Source organism: Crinia signifera, chromosome 2 (assembly GCF_055691185.1).
Source record: "Crinia signifera chromosome 2, ASM5569118v1, whole genome shotgun sequence".
NCBI classification, from domain to species: domain Eukaryota; kingdom Metazoa; phylum Chordata; class Amphibia; order Anura; family Myobatrachidae; genus Crinia; species Crinia signifera.
In genome coordinates, this window is record NC_139218.1 from 220,089,882 (window position 1) to 220,105,427 (window position 15,546).

Sequence of the window (15,546 nt, forward strand, 5' to 3'; positions counted from 1 at the left end):
TGGCTATAAGGAATGTACTGGGGGATTAAAAGGGTCTCAAACGGCAGATTTTTTAACTTTTTTCAGTATCAAATTATTATGCAATCATTAAAAGTTGGAATGTTTCTCAAACCCATCTCCCATACACACCAATACCTCCAAGTATTTATCTCATTATTTTTAGAAAAATTCACCTAATGCTATTTAAACCCCTCTAAGTGCCTGATTATTCATAAGAAGAGGGGTTACGGACTTTGTGCACTATGTCTAATATTTTAACTTTGAATAAAGATTTTCCCTCTCCTCAGATGCAAGTTTGGAATAGGAGGGCAAATGTAGTTCAGTGTGAGTTTGCTGTGAGAGCAGCTCACAGGACCCAACTCACACCTAACTGGAATGACCGAACCGGTTTTAGCGGTATTATAAAGGTGTGATTAGACAATGGTAATTTTAGAGGTGTACATAGTGCCTAATTGATGTATATATTTTTATATTTTATATAGCTTTTATCAGCAGAGACGATTTCATTGCAGAGTGACTACCAGGATGGGACCGTCTGTGGAAATTAAAAATGCAAGAGCTTCAGATGTTTTTGGAGCGTGCATCTCCCTTCAGCTTTGATCATGTACATAAAAAGAAACATGGCGCCAACATCACTAATGCCACAGCCAGTATGCATTGCCATAGGTCAACCCTCCTTCCTTTTTCTTGAGTATATGCTGAAAATGTGGCCACAGTTCTGAATAAGTTTGCAATTGCTTTGGTGGGTGTCTCTTAATTTCAAGTGGGCAGCTTCACTTGCTAGCAAATGTATAGCCTAGAAAATACCACTTGCTAAAGCATCTGCATGCAAACTCGAGTTGAGGTCCATACACACTGGGCGACTATGTCCAGCGGTGATCGCTGGAGGGGAAAGCCGCTCAGTGCATACACACTAAGCCGCTTTCGCCCTGCCTGGCGCAACCAGCAGGGAGAGGACGGCTTTGCATAGCACAGCTCTACTCAAAGCCATCTTCAAAGCCGCTCATCTGCTGGTATTACCAGCAGATGAGCGGCTTTCCTTGTGATGATGCGGGGCCGTGCAGCAGTGCTCCCCGCTGGGGCATACACACTGGGCGGCTTTGAGCTGAAAGCCGCTCAAACTGGGTGTTTTGAGCGACTTACAGCTCAAAGTCGCTCAGTGTGTATGGGCCTTAAGACTTATAACACCAATAATTTAATCAGCAACTACCTTTTGTCTCAGTCAGTTACTGGGTCAGATTAACCTTTTTTTTTTAAATGTAGTCTGAAATACCCTAGAATATGCTTACCAGGTAATCATCTCCTATCTTCAGGAAATGTCCATAAAAAAAAAACAATCTCTTCACATTAATCCTCATGAGAAATCACTCCTAATTTCCTTATCTAACCTTTAGTAACACATACAAAAAGTAAATTATCTGGGAATGTGTATAACATTCACCCATGTGTCACCATACGTACATAAAATGTTGGACTGTTCATAACAAAAATTATTAAATCTATCCCTTCCTGAAAATCCCTTATTCAAATTTAGATAAAAGGACATGCATTTACATATAACACTGAAGACATACAACATAAGGCTATTATACATCCACTCTGAGTAGGATATACTGTGGAATGTGAGCCTACTTGTACTTAATTAATAGCTATCCGTGCTTGAAAGAGCGAAAAAAAATTATCCAATTTCTTTAATAACGGTATGAATTACCAATTTAAGAACGGAGATGTCCCAACTTTTCTGAGGTGTTGGACACACTATAACATACAATTAAATATATACAAAAATACAATTGTCTGTTTATTATATATGGGAAGGATTACTAAGATAATAGCTTTATTACTTACAAAACCCTCCAATAGCGTCCCCTCATTCAATGTTTACAGGAATGCAAAAGGAGTTCCAAAAGTTTCTGTGGAATAACCTTACCTCCTCATGGACAAGCAACATTGTTTTCAATGAAAACAAGGTTCAAAGGCCTTTTAAATCCCTCTACTCCTTAACGGAACAGCAATCTAAACTGGTTTCCTATTCTTAAACTGGGTACACTCTAGACCAGGGCTGGGCAACACCGGCCCTTCAGATGTTGATGAACTACACATCCCAGCATGCCTTGCATCAGTTTCAGCAGGGCCACATAGCAAAACTAATGCAAAGCATCCTGGGATGCGTAGTTCATCAACATCTGGAGGGCCGGTGTTGCCCAGCCCTGCTCTAGACAATGTAAGGCAGATTTGTACAAACCTTTATTGCACTTCGTCTAGTGTGTACCCGCTATGTCACTAGCTAAGACCATGCTGCTGATAACAGCATGGCCACCACATCACTGCTGGCATCGACAAATATGTATGTAATTTGCCGGTCTGGTTCCCATCACCAGCAATGATGCTGGGTGCACACAATCGGACCTTTTTCTAGTTCACCAGGTGTTTCATGGGTGTTCCCATTGTAATGACCCAGTGACGCGGGTGGGCAGCTGACAACACCGGAGGTCAGCTGCCCACCGTTTTCTCTTCCAGAACACATGCGAAGCTATGACATGAGAGTGTCTTAGTTTTGCGTGTAACCTTCCACATCATTTATGGTCGACGACCATCGAATTATGTGGGTTTGGCCTTGTAGGCTGCGAATGGATGTTTATGCAAAACATCCATTCGCAGCCGTACGGGGGTGGGGGTATTGGTGTTGGCAGCAGCCCGTGTGAGTGGCGGCCTTAAAAAGACGCGCAATGCTGCGAACTTTGCAGCGCTGTGTGTCAACCAGAAAATAACCTCCATCTAGTACAAACATACCAGCATACCCAGAGTTAGATTTTCACATATCACGTATGCCCTTGGAATTCACTTTTGACCCACAAATGACAAAGGTTTTTAATTTCAGTTTAGTTTTTAGTGTTTACTGTGCACTATAACCGACCCTTGTTTGCTGCCCACCAACATTAAACCCCTAATTGCACACAAGAACCACCAACAATGAACTCACATCCTTGGCATCAAGCAGTTCCTTGCACTTCTCATTCTTGTTACTGTGAACATCAGGGTTAACACAGGTATGCTCTCTGCTAGAAAGGATAGTCATCCGTACACCTGAATACACTGTCTTTCGTAGTTCCCTGGTAATCTGTGCTATTTGCTTGTGTGTTCGGGTACCAAAAAATATTTTGGGCACTCTCTGCCGGTCTCCATTTTCCTTCTTTTTGTCCTGGTTTTTGACACATCCACAGTTGCAGAGACTGCATGGTTCACAGTGCTGAAAATGAGAAAGATGAGGAAAGCAGCGTTACATATTGACTTTATACAATACAGGTAACAACCTCTATTCTACAAAAGAAAGGTAAGTTATTTTAACTTCATATCTTATATAGGACAGCTTTGGCTCTTGAAATAGTTGTAAAGGTAGTATACTGTGATTATTTTGATTCATATATTTATTCAGTGGTCATAGGTCAAACTATGGGTCTGCAAGTGATGCAAATGTCACAAAAACACATAGTCTTTGCATGAATATGCAGATAGAGATGGTGTATCTTGGTTAAAAGATGCCCACAGCACTAACATTGACCAGAACAGATTACCTTACTTGGGCAAGTGAACCTCCATCTGGGGACGCAGCGACTAGCTTCAGCATCACCCTATCTTTTGTAAAGGTTGACCTTACCTCCCCCAAATGGCTGCAGGCTGCCACTCACCTGATGCCTGCGGCCACATTGCATCTGAGGTGCACATATAAAAAAGCATTGGACAATTGCATGAAGATCAAATTAGAGTACCTTTGAATCTGCCCCTATGTCAACTGCACCATTGTTGACCTTCCTCCATCTCCCACTTTAATTTTTCTAGCCCTTTTTTATCCATTTAGAGAGAAAAAAAACAATGTATGTATTCTGTGAATACATGCTACACAAGAGGCCAATGAGATTGTAAATAAATTAACTTTAACCAGCCAATAGTAATGATATTTTGTTCACATAACCCTACCAGGATTTTCCACACTACAGTCAAGACTGTCATTATGAAATTTGACCAGCTAAACAAAATGCAAAACATAATGTAAGAAATGGTCATACTTATTCCTTTATGTAATTGGGCGCAGTGGATACCTTGTGTCGCCATATAAATATAGTACAATAACACACATTTCTTGTGCTAAACGGCAAATAAAGTAGAGGCTAGAAGACTAAATGCTGTGTACAGCAATGTGGACTATGGCAGACATGGCTGTGTTTATCGATATGGCAAGAATATTGATAATACACCAATTTTATGAATTATAAACTGCGTCCTCCAGAGATGCAAAAACAAAATATAAACTAAAACCGTAAGAATATCCTCTATAAATAAATGCTAAACCATGGCGTGTGTTACACCACAATACTAGGGATCAAGCGGTCTCTTAGCCTTTACTATGTGGAAAAGAAAGTTCAGATTACCCTCAGTCCCACTCAACCTTGTCCACCATTAAATATTACAATAAGCGATAGAATGGAGGTGAATGTGACCCTTCTAGAGCTGTCAGTCACAGGGATAAAAGGTTCACTGATGTGCCAAAGAAACAGCCCGTCAAATCGGATAATGTTTCCTTCTTGCTGGAATTGTTACGTTCCCCTCTCAAGTTGCGAGGAAAGGTAGGCTACATTACGCTGTACTGCCACAATAAATAGCCAGTTCCAAATATCCTGCCTTCTATATTGAATAATTAGTTATTCACTCAAAAGGATAAAAAGGACACATTATGAATAGAGTTCTTGTAAGTGGTGAAGGAGCAAAACAGCTGACCCAACGGTGTCCCTTACATTCACTGCAATATCCGATTTGAACGAAGAAAAAAGAAAGCAAATTATATAATGCGAATGTTACTCCTAAAGTACTCAACGACTCTGGATCTCACTGAATAGACTGCAGTTCCTCTTTTCTTATGTCAAGTTCTTGGTTAAAAAAAATATATATTTTATTGATATATAATTTTTTGTAGTTAACATAGCTGATCATTTCCAAGGCTAGGAACAGTTAGCACATACAGTAGAACATGCCGGTCCACCCAGATAATTTGTTACAGGATAAGATTCCATGTTTTTTTAACCAAGTAAACTGGCAAATGCATGATCTTGAAAGCAATTTCTCAGTTCATTGCATAACATTAATTATCACTTAATAAACATACCAAATTTGAAATATCCAAATTACCAGGCCAATAATTACAGTGTAGTGTGTTTTTTTTGTATCGCTTGGCACTGAAAAAGGGAGAAAGTAATATATGTACCTCACATAAAATCACATACAGAAAAGAAAATTCTAATCTCTATAATATTATTTAATTAAATTCAGCGTACACAGAAGAATGCATATGGCGGACACAGTTCTAATCCCACCATGCAATCAATACACTAATTTAAAGGCAGTGTACTATGTCTTATATTATGGCCTTTCCAGGAATGACTACACCATCAGTGATGGCACACATATCCCTTGCTACTGGGCCATGTCCTCAATCTTTTAGTTTGTGAAAAATCACTGTGCCTAATTCAGAATGACAGTAGGCTTCTGGGAGGAGATACACGGATTAATGTTAATGGCTCCTTTTGTAGGCAGTGTTCAAATATTGCAGAGATATGAAAAAAAATGCAAATTAGCCTCAAAAAAACAATTCCAAAGCAGCTAAATCTATGTGAAAAGCTGTGTATCTCCAAATGAACAAGTGAGAGAGGAGATGTGAATCATGGGTAGAATCAGAATCAGCTTGTATGGCCAGGTATATTTGCGTATACTAGGAATTTGTTTTCGGTTTGCTAGCCAGGTGAGTAAGAAGTAAACAGCATACAGTATAAACAATATAAACAGGTGGGGGAACATGTAAAATCATATAGAAAGTTATTCCGAGGGGACACAGTGTTAGATTATGTGCAAAGGGTTTTGGCGTGACTAGACAGTGAGGTGTTCATGAGTTCACGTGTCAACAGGTGAACCGCTTGAGGAAAGAACTTTTTAGGCTTCTGGTGGACCTGGTGGGAATAGCTCTGTAGCGTCTGCCTGAGGGCAGCAGGTTAAACAAGCCATGGCCAGGATGTAGTTGGTCCTTGACTATCTTCGTTGTCCACTTTTTTGCTCTGGACAGGTACATGTCCTGGACAGAGGGAAGGTCTGTCCCGATTATATTCTCTTCAGTTCAGACTACCTTTTGAAGTCTGCATTTGTCTCTCTCGCTGGCGGAGCCATACCAGACCAGTATTAAGGAGCACAGTACAGATTCCACAATTGCAGAGTAGAAGAGGAGCAGAAGCTTCTGTGGGATGTTGAACTTCCTCAGTTGCCTAAGGAAGAACAGCCTCTGCTGCACTTTTCCAACAATAGTATCAGTGTTGGACCCCTATTTAAGGTCCCGGGAGATTGTGGTTCCTAGGAACTTGAAGGAGTCCACTAGCGACACCACACTGTCAGCAATTGTTAGCGGAGTAACACCAACAGCCTTCTTCCTAAAGTCCACTACCATCTCAACGGTTTTGAGTGGATTGAGCTCTAGATGGTTGCTGCTGCACCACCGGGCCAATTGGTCCACTTCTTGTCTGTAAGCCGATTACAGACACCAAAAAGAAAAGAAAATACATTTTAGAAGTAAGTTTAGTCTACCTAAGAAAAAGCAGAGAGCAAAACGGAGAGGCAAGCGTTCTCTATTTTTTCATTGAATACACAAACGGGGAGGTACACAAATATTCCATAAGAAAGTAATGGCGATGACCAATCGGCGAAAAGGGAAAAGCTCTCTGTTTTTTTGGGGGGGAGGGGGGGGGGGACTGGGAGCATTGAATAGGGCGAGGAACATTTTTGGAGAGAGGACTGGCCTTCTTGGCCAAAAAAAGCAAATTGGAAGCAATGAATGCTGCCCAAAGGGTTAAGAAGTGGAAGAATTGCTCAGTCCTAGATAAAGATCTAGAATTCAATAACAATTATGCTAATAGGGTGGGTGCATGGGGCTGGGTAGCAGCCAACAAACTATAATTTGCCATACTTATGCGAATAAACTCACTATGCACCAGATTTATTAAGCTTGAAAAGTGATAAAATGGAGTGATAAAACATCAACCAATCAGCTCCTACCTGTCATTTTTCAAACACAGCCCGTGACATGGCAGGTAGGAGCGGATTGGCTGGTGGTTTTGTCACTCTCCATTGTATCACTTTTCAAGCTTAGTACATCTAGCCTTTAATGACATTGTGCAGTGATAATAAACACAGAAAAGATGTAAAGTTCGTCCCAAGAGCGACCCGGCATTTGCGGTCCATAAACTCTGTGAACCACCCGGCTTATTGCCAGGTCGCTTACGTCACACTAGGGCTGAGCAGTGGCGGCGTGTCATCTGGAGGCGGGGGAGGAGGCAGCGCTGCCTACTCCATACGAAGAACAGGACCCAAGTCGCTCATCCCATGTTACCCGTTCACACTGCATCTTGACCCAAGTCAGAGCCGTGTTCAACCCTGGTCATGACCAGGGCTGAAAACCTGGGTTGCTCAACCCGGGGTGGCGTTTTCATGCTGCACCCCGACCAGAGTTGGTGACGTAACAACCCTGCAATAACCAGGGTTGAGTGTTCGGTCTGAAAGAGGTATTAGTAGGTTAAAACACAGGTAATTTGTATTAACCCTTTGAGTGCCAAGCGAATTTGTCAAAATTTGAAAATTGCCAAGCAAACATTTTTATTCATCATAATGACCTGTAATGTTTACCTTATATAAGAAATATAATCTTTTTTTACACAACATTTATTTACATTTTTATAATGACACTGGCATTTTTAGCCGATATTTTGCATATCTCTCACAGAGATGTTGGCACTCAAAGGTAGGTATTCAGCGCGGCCGGTGAGGGGGTTAAAAAGCGAGGATTGCAGAAAACCAGCGATCCTCGCTGTTTAACCCCCACACCAGCCGATCGCCCTATTCAACGTTATGGGGAAAACCTCGCCATCACAGGATGGCGAGGATTCCCCCAAACAGCGAGACCTGCGGCTAATGCAGCGAACCCGCTGTATTTAGCCGCGAGTCTCGCTGCTTCTGGAGCCACATACGCCAATTCTCCCTCGCTCAAAAAACAGAACGAGGGGGAATTGGCTATGAAGGTGGGTGCATTGAATACTGATAGGGTGAGTGGTGACAGCGAGCAGGAAGCCCTGCTCGTTGTAGCCACTCGCCCACAGCATTGAATACCTGCAAAAGGATTAAGGGAGAGAAAAAGCAATGTTTCAATATCTGGAAAAGCCAGACTACTGCGCACAAAAATGTTGCAAATTAATCAATACAGTCCTCAGAATCGGCTTTGGCGTATTACAATGCAATTGAGATGCATCATAAGTGCAAAAATAGCTACTCCAGTTTGCATTTGGGACAAAGTCCTGTCTCGCCATCTTCCATATGTTTCCAGTAAGCTTGTGACATGTATGCACTATTAAAACTCGAACAGCATCACATCACTACAGATAAGTTCAAACATTTATCAAGCAAATGTATTAAAGTGTTGCAAGAACCCAACATATAAATATATTTCATTAAAACTCTATAAATTGTAAGATTATGAGCAGGGCCCTTCTAACATTTGACTGTCTGTAACTTCCTAGTTTGTTTTATCCCTAGTTTTAATTGTAAAGCGCAACGGAACCCGCTGTGCTGTATAAGAAACGGTTATGAAATAAAATAAATAAAACTACTTTTTTGGTTTCAAGTGATACTTTTAAATCTGCAGCTGCAATTTCAAAACCAAATACATACTTTCAGTTTAGATTATTCATTAGGTACACGATTGGAAATGTAATGAAGTAAAACACTATTGAGAAGGTCCACTGAATGGCTTTCACAGAAAAAGAAAAAAGTATAAATCTGTTTCTTTACAGCAGAGAAAAAGCATATTAAAAAAGTTCCAGGCCACCAAATAAATGGAAGAGTAAAGCAAGAATGTTTATCTTAGCAGAACCTGTAAAATAACTTTAGCCATGTTGAGAAACGGGAATAAAAGAGTCTTTAATAAGAACTGTGCTCAATATACTTTATTTAAAATGTGTCTCTGCATTGAGACTGAGGAGAGCTATCAAGCTGTAAAGTTGGACTGATTTTATGGTAACCTGTAAAAATGTGGAACTGAACAGCACTAGTATACAGTTCTCAAAATAAAGGTACAAAAATGCATATGCTTTGTCTATTTCCCTTCCAGCACACACTGCAGAACACATCACACTACCCCACATTCTTGACATAAACATAACAGCCCTGCTATTCCACTTTTGTAAAGGCATTGTGATGAAAATTCAAAATGATTTCTGTAAAAACTTTTATACTATATACAGCGCTACCTATTTAGCACAGGCTCCCACTCTAAACAAAGAGTCTTTGTGCACCTAGAACTCTACGTGCTGCTGCTTCACATGAAAGGATAAGGACTCCAAACAATACAGGTGTCGCTATACCCTCTCTCAATCTCACTCACACAAATCTAGATAGTAATCTTGGTTTTGCAATTTCAACAGAAGAGAAAAATGACCGCACAATTTACATAATTCCTTGAGCCAAAGTACATTTTCTCCATTCGATCGTATAAAGGTCTTTGTACATACACATTGCCAAACTCAGAAGATGGTCAATGTGTCCAAGGTCCCACATGATGACTGCAAGACATTTCTTGGTCTACAAATGCTAGCAGACAAACTACGAATAATATGATGACATCAGTCATTTATTAAAATGTGCAGAGTTGTGTTTTACCTAGATCCGCTATACATGAGTTATATTACATTTTGTTAATTATATTTTCATGTCTTTGCTACTGTGTGGTAGGAAAGAATATCCAAAAATAAGATTTTGTTCTGCAAGACAATATTATTTAAATAAGATAATTGTATGGTGAAGGTCATTTGTTTTTATAGGAGAGCACAGCTAAAATACTTAATTTTCCCTCCCCTTATAAATTGCTCTAGTTTTTTTAACACACGCAATTTGCATTCTCGTTGCATTTTAGTGTAAAAGTGCATCACAGGAAATGTAATAACAGGGTTCAAACACAACAAAAGGATGTGTAAAAAAGGAAGACTCAATATACACCTTATCTCATAAATAACTTAAGAAATAAGTGAAACAGATATGGTGTTTCAGAGGAAAACAGAGAAATTCAAATGAATGAAGTACTTTGAAATGACCTATTACCGTTCCACAAAGTACAGTTTCTAAACTCACAGCTTGGCAGTTCCGAAGGCCTGCAACTGAACATTGAAATGTGCTTATGTAAACAAAGCTGTAGTGCCGTATTTTTCACAGTTCACAAATGAGTCCATTTTGTACATAATTGTATCATGCACTGAGATGGATGGTCTTTCATCTTATCTCCCAAACTGGTTACATGTTATTATTTGACATTTTCTTCTAAATTGAAAGTAAACGTTCCAAAAAAAGGTTTGCAAAGATAGATGACCTCTTATATAAGGTGCCCAGATAAACTGTGTCTATACGGGATTCCCGGCTTTAGAACAGAGTATTATTATGGCTGAAAAAGAAGCCAGACTAATACTCTGTAGGATTGTGAATTCATGCTATGCAAAGGGAGGTAATGGAGTATGTTTCCCCTGCGCATTTTCCTGTAAACCCATTGTATACTCCAGGTTTTTTAAATAAAAAAGATAAACTCCCTAATATCCCTTCTGTGTTACGCCAAGCTGTCTGCCCCTCCCCTTTAGAGTGTAAAGGCCCCCATACATTAGGCCGACTTGTCCTTAAGACAAGTCGGACCCAATTCTCCTGTGAGCCGCCCGGGAGCTCCCTGGGAGGCTCACACACAATTTGGCACTTGATGAGCCAAATTTGACATGTGATAAATCGCTTGCGATTTATCACATGTCGGGGCGCAGGGGGCGGGCGGTGAGGGGCAGGGGGCGGCGGTGCTCTCATCAGGGGGAGCAGTGGGGCGGGCAGCGGGTCCCTGAGCGCCGGGGAGTGCTGACCTGGCCGGGCGGTGATGTTCATATATATCAGCAGCGCTGCGGGAGTCGGGAGAATCAGAGAACGGCCGGTCATTTGACAGGTATTTTAAGAATCTAATAGCCGCCACTGCGCGTCCCGTCCCCGCCGCTGCTATTTGTTATCACATGCCCGGCCAGGTCAGCCAGCAGCACTCGCCGCACCCGGCACCACGTCCCCTCCCGACTCCCGCAGCGCTGCTGATATATATGAACATCACCGCCGGGCCAGGTCAGCACTCCCCGGCGCTCAGGGACCCGCTGCCCACCCCACTGCTCCCCCGGTGTCTGCATGCATATGCCTGTCAGGTGGGCAGGCATATGCATACAGGGAGGTCGGACGTGATCGTATGTACTGACCGTCCGACCTCCCTGATCCGGTCCGATGCGCACGGGACCGCGCATCGGATCGGATCAGATATCACACACCTGCGATTTTGGGCCGATTTCACCCGATTATCGGCACAAAGTGCCGAAATCGGATGAAATTGTCCCAAAATCGGATAGTGTATGGGGGCCTTAAGCTCTCACAAGCAGGACCCTCTCTCTCCCCATGTGCTTTTCTTAGAATATATCTCTGCCACCCTGAAAATTGCATCAGTGTCTGACCCTGTCCTTATTTACCATGTACTTGTCCTAATTTTCCTTGTACTGTAATTTGTTATTTTCTTGATTTCTACTCATCTATGTATTGTCAGGTGCTGCAGAACCGTTTTGGTGCCATATCAACAATAATAATATTAATAAAATACTGCATTTTAATATATATGGAAAAGCCCGTCAACCATATTGTTCCCCTTGGAATCAGAATCCGCTTTATTGGCCAGGTATACTTGTGTATACTAGGAATTTGTTTTCGGTTTGCTGTGCAGGAGCCAGGTGGGTAACAAGTAAACAGTATACAGTATAAAGTTTAACAATATAAACAGGTGGGGGAACATGTACAGTCAAGTTGGCTGTTCTGGAATGAGAATACTCCTATGGCACAATGTCTTCCTTCATTTGGCTATGTGGAGGAATTGTAACCATGAGAACAATTATTATATGGCAGAAGCTTTTTAAATAAGAGGTCTGTAGATTGTAAGCTGCATGCTGGGTGTATATACAGTACATGTATTGTCACAGCACACAAATGTAAGTTCTTTCAGAGGGCACATCCCATGGGAGTTAACAGGAGGTTCTCATGTTGTCTCCTGGTCTACATTCAGCTTCTACCAACTTCCATTATACTACAGTGACAGGCAATGCTATGTAATAACTGGTGGAACGAATGCATATTTCCCTATAGATTGTAAGCTTGCGAGCAGGGCCCTCATACCTTTGACTGTCTGTAAATACCCTGTTTGTTGTATGACGGTCTCCTATTGTAAAGTGCAACAGAATATGCTGCGCTATATAAGAAACTGTTAATAAATAAATATCTCTATATGTCAGACTATGGTTGTGCTGCAAGGCCAACGGAATACGTGTATGAACAACGTCATTAACAGACATAAAAGGAGTCCACCCACTGATAAACCAACAATATATCTGCCATTGGATTGAAGACTGATGTGTATCCAGCTTTACACATCACCACAGCTGCATCAGAGTGCAGGTGATGGCCCCTATACACTATGCGATTTTGGGCCCAATATCATCGGATTCCGGCGGATCGGGCCGAGACATCTGGTGAAACCGGCCGAAATAGCATGTGTGTGTGACATCCGATGTGCGGTCCCATGTGCTTTAGATCGGAGCCGGAGATCATACGTGCTGATCTTAAGATCCCCGGGTCGGACCCCCTACTGACAATGGGGAAAGGGGATTGCATGTGATACATCACATGCAGATGTATCGCATGCGATCCCGCCGCTCAGGGACACATCGCATACACGATGCGACTAAGGGGAGAGGTTGCATAGTGTATGGGCACCCACAATGTAGCAATGAAACTTCACTTCCTTGTCCTTTTAAAATGTAAATTTGGCCAAGCTAGAACAGCAGACTATATGGGATTACTACTGCAACAAAAACAAATTATAAACTACAGTATTAGAAATAGTTCTAGTATGGTTACTATTAATTTGCATAAGTGGATAAGTAGGTCTTCTCAATTCCTGCACATCCCTTCTATATTAAATGTCAAAAGCAGCTCAAAGAAATCTTAACAGTCCAGTGATCTAAGCTCCTGTAGAGGCAATAACTGAAAACTCAGGTATCATCTACAAGCTATTATTATGAAAGCAGAATGGAGACTGAGCCGAAAAACAATGACACATTAAAGGAAAATCAATTAACAAAGAACCTTTGATCACTGATGCAAAGTAGAAGATAGATAAGATGAATATAGGGCTATCATCATCTACAAAATCATATTGTCACAAAGCCATCTCAGTATAACAAGCCTGAATACCCTGTTGTGTGAAATCTCACACAAGGTCACCCTGCTTGGTATATGAGAAGTGACATTGCTAAAGCTTCTCAACTACTCCAACTCTTAACGGCGGGTAGCACTCCCCAGCTATAGTCCCATGATTAAGCTGCACAAAGCAGCTGTTTATCCACTCACAGTAACCAGCAGGTGAACCCGATTCAATATTTATCATAGGCTTTTACAGATCACCGCTAGCCAAGCAAACATTTTAATTAAGCTGGAACTCGCTTCAAAGAACTTATTCAAGATGTCAATCAGCGGGATAGAGATCGGATACGGTGTCAGGTGAGAGTGTGTAATACAAATCCGTAACTTTCTTCATCCCATCTCTGTAAATTAGCCCGGTATAAAGTTGGGGCTCTGATTGTAACAGACTGCCAGTCTCCTGGAATGTGTAACTTAAGTCACTCAACCCCCATTGTGCAGGTTGTAAGCAATATGTTAAACTGCAGTGGGCTAGCACATTAAGACAGATCCTTTTCACAGCCGGATTCTTGATACCACAAGTGTTTGTTACACTACTCTCCATTTACTGTTTACTTTCTTAGCTGGTGTAAATGGGGATTCCTTAACATTGTTGTTCCAGTTTCTAGAAGTCATTGCCACTACAGAATTAATGAAGAGTGTGCTGCTGGGAGTATGGTTTCACGTCTGAAACCTATGCAAAACATTATGCCAGTTACTTCTTATGGACTAATGGCCATGCAGAAAAAGGGCCCAGATGGTTTCCCCAAGGTGAAAAGCAGAAGTGTTAGGACACTGAGGGACCCATTCCAAGACACTGAATGCACATGGCGAACAATGGCCAGAAGAGAAGAAAACTGTACTTCAGGGACTGTGCTGTGTTCAGGAAGGTCTGCTCATTCCATGAAATGTAAAGGCAGCTTGTTTATCAACGGTACCGTGTTACCGGCATGGTGACCTACTGCATGTCTCCCTATGAAGGGACAAACAAACACCTGTAATTCCTTTCTTGCAGGTAAAGACTGAACGTGCCATCAATGCTTAAAATGCAGCAGACATCACTCACATTTGTACTCTTAAGCAACGTTCTGCAGAATTATACAGGTTAGCAAAAGAGGCTATTGAAACATTTCAGGAATTTGCATGAAATTAGCATTATTTTAAACTTTGCTATGTTTCAGGATTACTATGCATGGCAGTTTTTATTTTTGCTTTACCCAAGATATTTATTTCTGGACATATGGAGCTTTAGGACAAGTACACTGTAATAAAAATAAAAAAAAAACACAACTATAATATAAAGGAGATCATAGAAATATAAAACACTGATACTTTGGTAAGGATTATGTTCACAAAATCAACAACAACAACAAAAAGCAATGCTATACATCTACTACAAACATTTGTTATATTTCAACAACAGGGAAATATAAAATACATCTAAAGGGCCCTACACACATAGCGCTGTGTGTAGGGCTTCCGAGCTATGCTAGGTCGGGCACTGCTGCGGCACAGTGGCTCAGCACACAGCGCTGACAGCCCACACAGCGTGAGCTGTCAGAACCATGTGCTAAGCGAGCTGACAGTGCCAGTGTTCTCCGGAGGAGAACAGTGGCGACCAGTGAGATTGATGGTCACTGATTGTCATCCATTTTCTCAGCTTCCCTGTGTGAACACTGTAAATATGTCTGGAGTTTCTTTCTAGACAAACAGATAAAGGAAGATGACCCGTTTATTTGTTATGGGACCAATAAATGTAAAGCTGCTAAAGTGGCTTAAGAGAGACTAGGCCTTGTTGAAAGGACTAATCAGAAGTCACAATGCGGCAGATGTATTAAGCCTGGCAGAGAGATAAAGTGGAGAAAACTTGGAAGGAGATAATGCTCCATCCAATCAACTGTTTTAAAAATGACAGTTGGGAGTTGATTGGCTGAACCGTTATCTCCTTCTAATTTATCTCCACTTTATCTCTTCACCAGGCTTAATACATCTGCCCCAATATCGGTAATAGAAGCTTGTTCCTGGTCTACTTGCTAACAATCACACCTCACCAGTATGACATAACTCCCATTTCTGTATAGGTTCTTGAGAAAAACCATGCAGTCCTGCAAAGAGAAAGGACTCTGGGAAATTGTGCTATAATATATGTACTGTGCTTTTTACCTTACCTCGTAAAAA

At 41.4% G+C, this 15,546-nt stretch overlaps 1 protein-coding gene across 3 annotated transcripts in view; it reads right to left on the bottom strand.

Annotated features, from left to right (window-relative positions):
• BRIP1 (BRCA1 interacting DNA helicase 1) overlaps positions 1-15,546 on the bottom strand; it is a 274,827-nt gene that overhangs the window by 216,297 nt on the left and 42,984 nt on the right. For all 3 annotated transcript variants that reach the window (XM_083173748.1, XM_083173749.1, XM_083173750.1), the window contains exon 7: positions 2,984-3,250. In XM_083173748.1, the coding sequence (XP_083029874.1) occupies positions 2,984-3,250 (267 nt within the window). The remainder of the gene's footprint in view (positions 1-2,983; positions 3,251-15,546) is intronic.